Source organism: Juglans regia, chromosome 5 (assembly GCF_001411555.2).
Source record: "Juglans regia cultivar Chandler chromosome 5, Walnut 2.0, whole genome shotgun sequence".
Classification (NCBI taxonomy): domain Eukaryota; kingdom Viridiplantae; phylum Streptophyta; class Magnoliopsida; order Fagales; family Juglandaceae; genus Juglans; species Juglans regia.
This window is the reverse complement of record NC_049905.1, coordinates 13815766-13825115: the sequence shown is the minus strand read 5'-3', so window position 1 is coordinate 13825115 and position 9350 is coordinate 13815766. Positions and strand designations below refer to the sequence as shown.

Sequence of the window (9350 nt, the reverse complement as noted above, 5' to 3'; positions counted from 1 at the left end):
AAGATAGGCCTATTTCCGAGGTCCGGGACCCCTTATTTCAAGGATCAGCTACCTTGGAGGCCAACCATTCTATTAATGTGGTGATTCTGGTGCCGGTTGTGGCGAGCAAATTGGCGAGCAGTATTCCCGCGACGCCTTTACTGGTGGTCGCTGCTAAGGCATCTGAGGGCAAGATTGAGATGGATGTTCTTCTCTAGAGTAATTTTGAGTTCACCAATCCTGACGAGGGGGAGCATTCTTCTTTATGAATCTCTCCTCCTTTTTCGTCTCGTTCAACCATGGGGAGTCATTCTTTTGAGGCCACTGATATGGGGGTGGCGGCGGCTATTTCTTGCTACCGTGTGGAGGTAGAGGGTCATTCAGGAGGTAAGTCGCCTTCATATGCTACAATCCTCAGGAGTTTGAAGAGTCCCGCTGCAGTTGCTCCTATCCAGGCCGTACCTCCAAAAAAGGGGAGTTCCTTTCTGCATATCTCAATCAACGTTGGTCTAAGGAGTCAAGTCTCTGACCCACTTGTCCAGGTTGAGTTCCCTGAGGGTGGTGGTTCTGCGGGTGATACAATCGATGTGGGTCTGCACGATGAGCCACTCACCTAGGCCAAGTATCCAATAAGGGGGACTCCCTCCCAGATGTCGCGATCGGTCCTCATCTAGGGGGTTTGAGCGGGAATTCATTTGCTCCTCCTGAAGTCTCTGTGGGATTGTTTGAATTCGCACCCCCCAACTAGCGTTTTGCTAATCCTTGAGCAAAATAGTGAAAATTAATTGAGATGAATATTGCATAAAGATCAAAATTCAAACAGAAACAATCAAACACAATTCTGAATTCTCACAAAAGTGACACATTACTACTCAACCCCCAGAGGCTATACCCACCAAGACTATCTCAACAATCTTTCACATAGAATTGAGGCAAATGTCTCAGAACTCAAATGTTTGTGTGGAGCTAAACTGGTTGTGTGTTCCTCATTACTAGCCATGATTTGTCATAGGAGTTTTTGACCTTAAGATTAATCATTGCTAATTTTAACTACCTCATAGCCCAAGGGACTAATAGTTTTCATGCCAGCTTTGTTTTTAAAGGTTGAACACTCAACCCCCAAAGTCTTGGGTAACTGTTTCTAACCCTTTACTTAGGAAATCTCACTAAGCCGCATTTACCTATTTTTTTTTTCTATTCTTTTCAAATCTCTTTTTCTTTTTTTTTTTTCCTTTCCTTTTCTTTTTTTTTTTTCTTTTTGAAGCATGGCTCGATAGTCCTACAGTTTACTTCTTCAGTGTTAAATCAATGAATAGTAAATAAGGAACACTACAAGCATAAGCATGTGCAAAATGTCCTTCAAAATTCGCCTTTCGTTCTACAAAAATCTTATCAAGTCTCATCTCAATAAGTATAGCATTCCGGTGTTTCAAGCTACACATCAACAAAATATGATGCATAAAAAATCATGCTTTATGCTTAAACTTGAAAATAAATCTTCACAAAATGATTCTGCTCAACTACTCCACCAAGATGCGCAAATTTCACAAAATACTTGAAATAGAGTGTATGTCAATCACATGTGTATCAATGCACATCACATTAATGCAATTTTTTTGTTTTTTTATTTTTTTTCTAATTTTGTGCACACATGCTACCCCCAACTAGTGAGAGACATGGTCCTCAATGAATCGAACAAAAGAAAACAAAGTGCACAGGAATAAGCAAGCAAAACAAAAAAACTCAACATGAAATATAAAATCAAAGCAAAACAACAAATAAAAAAAAAAAACAAAATGCAAGTAGAGAAATTTGTAAAGGGTGAAAAGATCAAAACACTTCCCTGGAATCTAGCACAAGCCAGATCTCTTCGTATGGATTAAAGACCTTTAGAAACGGTTTTAGACATTGTCCATTAACAGTGAAGCAATTTCCATTCTTCAGATTTGCAATGTTTACCGCCCCATGAGGATAAACCTTCTTTACAACGTACGGCCCCTTCCATCGAGATTTCGGCTTCCTAGGAAAAAGATGCAGTCTTGAATTGTAAATGAACACTTTCTGGTCAGGGACAAGCTGTTTGTCATGGATCTTCTTGTCATGCAAGGCCTTCATTTGCTCCTTCGCCAAGCGGGAATTATCGTAGGCCTCTTTCTTTATTTCTTCAAGTTTTGAAATCACTTTAACAGCATGCACCTCTGATTCATCGCAATCACCATGCATCTTGCAAGTATTGAACACATTCATTTCCAATGTCATATTCCCGAATGTGAGTTTCAGCACTCCACTTCGACAATTTATTAGTGCATTGGAGGTAGGAAGGAATGGGCACCCAAGGATGACAGGCGCCTGGTAAATAGTAGTGGCTGGCTGCTGCATATCAAGAACTACAAAATCCACTGGGTAGTAAAATTTTTCCACCTGGACCAGCACATTCTCAACAATACCCCTCGGCACCTTGACTGATATGTCAGCTAACTATAGCTTGATGAAGGTATTTTTTAGCTCACTTAATCCCAACTACTCATACACTGAGATCGATAGCAAGTTCACACTACTTCCCAAATCAAGTAGAGCTCTCCCAATGCGTGACTCACCGATCATAATGAAAATGTGGGGAGAGTAGGGATTTCCAAACTTCTGAGGAGTCTCGCTCAATATCAATGCGTTGACTTGCTCCGTTAGGAAAGCTTTCTTCTTTACATTCAGCTTCCTCTTCACTGTACACAAGTCCTTCAAAAAATTTGCATACGAAGGAACTTGTTGTATGGCATCCAAGAGTGGAATATTAATCTTTACTTGCTTGAAAATCTCCTGAATCTCAGTGTGGTATTTATTCTTTTGGCTAGCTGCCAATCTCTGAGGATAGGGAACCACAGGTTGGTAACCCCTACTAGTTTCAACATCTGCACTCACAGGCTTCTTCAGCTCTGGTCTCACTACCTCTAGTTCTTTTTCAACTTCATCAGTCTCTGTTACATCTTCAAGTGTAGGAGCAACTACCTGTCTGTCAATGGTCATCTCTGGTTGGGGAATTTTCTTTCCACTTCTCAAAGTAAGAATGACTTTCGCTATCTCAAAAACCTCAACTGAGACATTATGCACTTGTTGTTGTTGTTGCTGGTATACTTAAAGATTAGGCTGAGGCTATGCTAGAAAATTTCCTTTCTCTTGAGTGCTCAATGTTGTATTTATTTTATTGATGGTGCCCCGGAAGTCATTTATGGTCTGAGTGTTCTGATTGTTTGTGGTGGCTTGAATCTGCATGAATTGCTGAAGTGTATTGGCCATTTGTGCTATATTGTCATCTAGAGACTTCTTCGCAGATGATTAAGGCTGAGAATTCTGTGCAGCTACATGAGGCTTAAATCCTGGAGGTGCTACAAAAGGATAGCTCTGAGAACTCTAATGTGGCTAATACTGATGCTGAGGAGCAGCCTGATGAAATGGCTGCTGAGAAGGTGGTGGAGACCGGCCAGGCTGATCATTCCTCCATGAGAAATTTAGGTGATTCCACCACCCCGAATTATATGTATTGGAAAAAGGCTGATTTTGTGCTCTATTTACCCAGTTAGCTGATTGCATCTGCTCAGAGCCACCTCTTTAAATACTGGCATAATCGGGCAATCTTGGGTTCTGTGGTTCGAATCATCACATATAGAGCATGCCACTAATGTTTTCACTGCCTTCACTTTTTCCATCTCCATGACCTCTAATCTTCTAGTCAATGCAGCTATTCGAGCTTGAACATCAGTGTCCTCCTTAAGCTCATATCTGCCCTCACCAGTAATAGCCCTCAGTGGTTGTGCTGTCAATGAAACTCGATCAGTGCGAGTGTTCCATTGTTGTGTGCTCTCAACAAGATAGTCAAAAAATAGCAATGTTTCATCAGGTTCCTTGCTAAAGAATTCTCCATTGCACATAGTCTGAGCAAACGGCTTGCATTGTGGAGTGAGACTAATGTAAAAATAATTCACCAACCTCCAAGATTCAAAACCGTGATGTGGACTAATATTCACCAAATCCTTAAACCTTTCCCAGCTGGCCTGGAAAGTCTTGTCAGATTTCTGATTAAACTAACTGATCTGCTCTTGTAAATACTGAGTTCTCTGAAAAGGAAAAAAAAAATTGTAAGAACTCACGCTGCATATCAGACCAACTAGAGATAGAATTACGCCTCAAAGATTTAAACCAAATCTTCGCTTTATCCTTTAAAGAGAAAGGAAATAAACGAAGTCTAATAAATTCATCAGTAGTGGCTCTATTGATAAAAGTAGTGCAGACCAACTTAAAATCTATCAAGTGTTGATTAGGACTCTTACAATCCATCCCGTGGAACTGAGGTATCACTTACTTCATGTCATGCTTAATAGAAAAATTAGGTACATCGTCAGGTAAAATAATGCATGATGGTGTAGTGGTGCGAGTAGGCTGCAAATAATCCCTAAGAGTGTGTGGTGCAGGTGCAGCCGTTGTTTGTTCAATCTCAATGTCCTCGTCTGTAGAAAAAATAGAAGAACTATCTATCTCTGGACTGTGTATACTACTCTCAGTGATCGATGTAACTCAAATCAACCTATTTGAATTGTCCTTCATCCATAACATGAAACATCAGTCCAAATGGTATAAGTACGGTTCAAGTGACTGAGTAGTAGGTGACAAGTAAAATGTGTAATCAGAGATAAGATAGTGAAAGAAACAGTTGAGATAAAAAAAATAAAAAAATAACGAGTCTAAATTTACGTCAAGCAACTATTCCCCAGCAATGGTGCCAAAAACTTGACTCACTCAAAAATGAGTAGCACAAAGGCTATCCCAAGTGCAGGAGGATGTCGCGTAATAATTAGGAATAAATTCATTGATCGTCTCCTTAGGGTAAGTTACTTAAAATCAAACCCTTTTAAAATTGTAAAAATATTTATAAAAAGAAAATAAAAATGATGGTATGTGCAATGGATGTAAGAGTGCAACAAGAATGAAAAGGACACTAGTCATGGACTAGATTCATATTTTTTAATTTTTGAGTGTCGAAATGAGATATAAAAGACTAACAAATTAAAATTAACAATCAATGAATCAACTAAACTGAACAATCTTAATTAATTTGAAAATTAAACAATAAAACTGAAATTATTTAAGTCCTAATTAAATTTTAATCAATCTATTATGCAATGGATCTAAGAGATTAATAAAATTAAGTTAAGAATTAAACTAGATTAGAAAATAATTGACAAAATACAAACTATAAATTGAAAAGTCCCAAAATCAAGATTCTAGTATTCATCCTTGTATTGAAATCACAAATTCTCAAAATTAATCCCTAGCAATTGTAATCACTGTTCAATGAAAGCTTAAAGAAGCGAGAAAAATAAATAACACAAAGTAAATAAACAACAAATAAAATTTCCAAAAGTCTAAACCAAATATCTCAAAAATATTCCATAAACTTTAAACTGAAATTAAATAAAAAGTAGAGAGTGAAAAGAGCAAGCCAAATGAATGGAGATGGAGGTGGTAGGCAACGGAAGAGGCGGCTGGAGCGGAAATTGGACCCTGGATGAGTTCTTCAAATGTGCGGCCTTACTCTGCAAAAGTTCCCAATTTCGTGCTATTGATATGCTTAAATATGGTAGGAAAGAAACCCTAATGTCTTCATATTCCCCCACACAAAATCGCTTAAATTTTAGGACTCAACTTGGCAGCCATGTACGCACTTCAAGAGTTTGAATTTGGAAATCCTTATTAGAGACAACTTTGTAGCCCTTTAAGATAGCTTTCCAATGAATCAAGAATCATATAAATCTGATATTTGAACGGAAAGTTATGATAAAAATACTAAAGTGTGTCCATTCTGTCTCCTAATGCATTTTGGACTCTGATCCGAATTACTATCAAACCCCATCATTATCCTTATTTGAAGAGTCCTACACTCGTTGAAATTAGAAATAAAATAAAATAAGAATAATAGAATATCAAAAATATGTTGTGCATGTGAATGAACATTGTCCAATTGAATCACAAGTTATAAAATTAAGCATAAATCATGCTTTTAACCAATTTAAATCACAACTTGGATTTATTCATCTTAACCATTTTTTTCATCTAAAACCAATAATACTGTAATGAAATAAATAAAATATATTGGTTCTAAATGTACAAAATATGCAATAATTCAGCTCAATCAGATGCCTTGCAGGAGCTCTTCCTTCTTTGTCCCGACTGGCCAGGGAGAGGCGTCGAGAGGAGGCCATTGGTCGAGTCGTTTAGTGCTTGTCTGGTTTTTTCGACGAGGTTCGACCGCTTCTTTCTCGCCTTTTCTTCTTTTTCTTTTTCTCTTCCCTTTTTTTTTTAATATTTCTTTTTGTTGCCAAGGTACTTCCTAGCTTGCAGCGTTCATTGTGGATGATCAGGAGGCAGCTGTTTAGGAGAACTTGGATCGTGCTTGTGGCGAAAGGGAGGAGAGGGATTTGTTGAAGCGCGAGCTAAAGAGGACATGACTTCACCTGTCGAACGAGCGCAAAAGAGCAGTAGACATTCCTACCAATGAGGCGGACTTTCAAACTAATCGTGACCTAGGAAGGAAAGAGATGTCTAATGCTTTCTGCGGCCCAATTGTACTTGTGTCGATAGTTGTGGAGCTGACCAATCCTGCTTCTACTGAGATCGGTGTCCCTAGCGCCGAGATTTGAAGATTTTTTTTTTTAGAAGTACATATATATATTGATAGCACACATATCTTGTTCTTTATATCTTGTCTTTGCCTCTCCTTCTTCTTTTTCGGTGGTTAGCTTGGGGAATCATGGTGAAGGGGTTCGTAGGGCTCCCACCCACCCCGCTGGTCGGTCATGTTACGCTTGCTTATCCTTTCGAACAGTCGTTCTTGAAGCACGACCATCGCTTTCATTCGTACTGTACTTTTTTATTTGGACAGCAATGACGTGCTAAGCTTTCAGAGATTATCTACCCACCCTGCTAGCACCTGGTTTAACTTTCTCAACCTCGATAGCTATTCAGCCTTTTGTTCATTTCTTTTGTATTGGTTCCCTCCCTCTAAGTTTCTCATTGTGCTTTATGTAAATCTCTGCATTTTGAAAGTGGCTAAAGACTGTTAGGCTGATTTGCCCTGTTGACTACTTGGCACTTCTCCCTGGTAGATGTTTCATCCCTCGGGCCGAGTATTGGTTCGAGGCCCAGTGGGCTTTAAGTAGTGGGGACAAATTCCTTATAGTTACCCCTCCAATTCTTCCTGAACGGGTTTGGGAGGAATTCTTTTCATTTCTTTTGACCCTATGTCCCGTCAAGTTCCCGACCCGCCTTGCCGTGTGCTGAGTGACCGATCGTATTTCGCATATGTGGCAACACAATTCCAGTTATGCTTCCGCATTGAATGGTGCCCCATCAATTTCTACGTCATGGCTCCTTTTTCATAGCCATTAATTCTGCACATCGCATCAGTAGATATGCTATACACTGGTTGTGATAATCAAAGGATTATGGTTCTTTGCGGTACACGTGGTGATACGTGGAATTATGGCGCCTTGGGAAGCCAAACGTCAACCCCACCTATATAAGACCCTCCTCTATGTTAGGAAACTCATTATACTCACTCTGTCTTTTTTCTTTTACTCTGTGACTCTTGCTCTACTGCTTGAGTTCTCCATTCCTTTGTTTTCTTTCGCTTTTCTTCCAAAATTCCTTTGTATTTTCTTTTATATTTCATGGCTCTGACAAAATATTCACATCCTAGTGGGCGACGGGTCCTCTAGCGTCACTTAGGCCGCTGCTGGTCGTGGCGGCTTGAGTGCCACAAGGTGGAACCGGCAATCCTCCGTTGTTGGGGTCCCCGACCCCTTACTCCCATTCTTGCCCTTTTGCTTATTCTGCCTCACTCGTTCTTGCCCTTTTGCTTATGAGCTTGACTTCGAAGCCATTCTCCACAGCTTGCTGCTCGCATGAAGCATAATTTGATCTGGCTTGGTTGCAGTGGTGAATGGCCTTCATCTGGTAAGTAATTCTTAGCGTAGAAATCAACTCCAAGATGTTCTGATTCTTGGCTGTATCTCCGTCGTTATTAAAGAACAACTTATCCTGTTTCAGATGGGTCCGGGAATAGTGAGGTCTTATGAACCATTTAGACTATCCCTGGCCTTTTTACGATCTAGGTTCCTTGGCCGTTTTACAATCGAGGTCTAGGGTCAGGCACTGAAGCTTGTTTTGTTGAATATATAAACTTCACGGTATAACTTGTTCTTTGTAGTCCATCGCAGGAGGGACAAGGCAACCTTAAGGCCTACTTTTCCCTATTGTCTTATGCGGGGAGGTAAGTTCGGACAATAAGTTGGCTGACCGCTCTTCATCGTGATAGGAGCCGGGTAAGTTGTTTGGGTTGCCGAGGGGGCATAACCCCGTTCTCCATCGTGGGAGGGGTGGAATAGCCTTCGGCTTAATTTTCCCCCTTTGTCCCACATGAGGTATGTGGTTCATGCAGTTTGAACTGAACCCACTCCTACTTGTTGATATCACAGGAAAGATAAATGCTAGGTCAGACTGGTGTTGATCCCACTCTTCATTGCAGCGGAGGTCGGGGTAATTTCGCCAAGGGGAGGGGGGGCGTAAGGCCGATCCCGCTCTCCTCTGCAGTTGGGATAAGGACATCTTTGGGCCAACCTTTCCCTATAATGTCGCGCGGGGAGGTAATTTCGGGTAGTTTGTAATTGGACCTGTACTCGCCTGTTGACGTCCGTAAGGAATGTAAGTGTAAGGAAAATTTCCCCTCAAGGCCCAAGAGGCCCAATTAAGCAGGGCCTGGACCAGAAAGCCATTAACTTTGCCCACTAAAAGGCTTATCTGTACATGACCTACATAAGAGATGGTGTTGCAGAAGATGGGACTCGTCGATCTGAAAACTCCTCGGGTAATGTCCAATCCTTGAGTGCCTAACCACACAGTAAGCATGATATACGGGGAATCGTCAATCTGCTGATAGAGAAGGCATGAACAGACCAAAAAAAAGATAGACTGAGAGAATGAGGTTGGATAACCACGCCGCATTAATGGCCACCACCCAGGCAACACTCCACTTTAAATGATGCCGTCGTAGGAGGGATAAGAAAACCTTAAGGCCTACCTTTCCCTATGGTATCCTACGGGGAGGTAAGTTTGGACAGCAAGTTGGCTGATTGCTCTTCATCGTGATAGGAGCCAGGTAAGTTGTTCGGGTTGCCGAGGGGGCATAACCCGCTCTCCATCATGGGAGGGGTGGAATAGCCTTCGGCTTAATTTTTCACATTTGTCCCACAAGAGGTATGTTGTTCGGGCAGTTTGAAACTGAACCCATTCCTGCTCGTTGATATCACAGGAAAGATAAGTGT

At 40.8% G+C, this 9350-nt stretch overlaps 1 protein-coding gene across 1 annotated transcript; it reads right to left on the bottom strand.

Annotated features, from left to right (window-relative positions):
- Nucleotides 1–1809: 1809 nt before the first annotated feature.
- Nucleotides 1810–3000, bottom strand: LOC108997791. The gene is made up of 2 exons (XM_018974167.1): nt 2577–3000; nt 1810–2441 (listed from the first exon to the last, which is right to left on the bottom strand). Exons 1-2 carry the CDS (start codon nt 2998–3000, stop codon nt 1810–1812), a joined length of 1056 nt encoding a protein of 351 aa, XP_018829712.1.
- Nucleotides 3001–9350: the final 6350 nt, after the last annotated feature.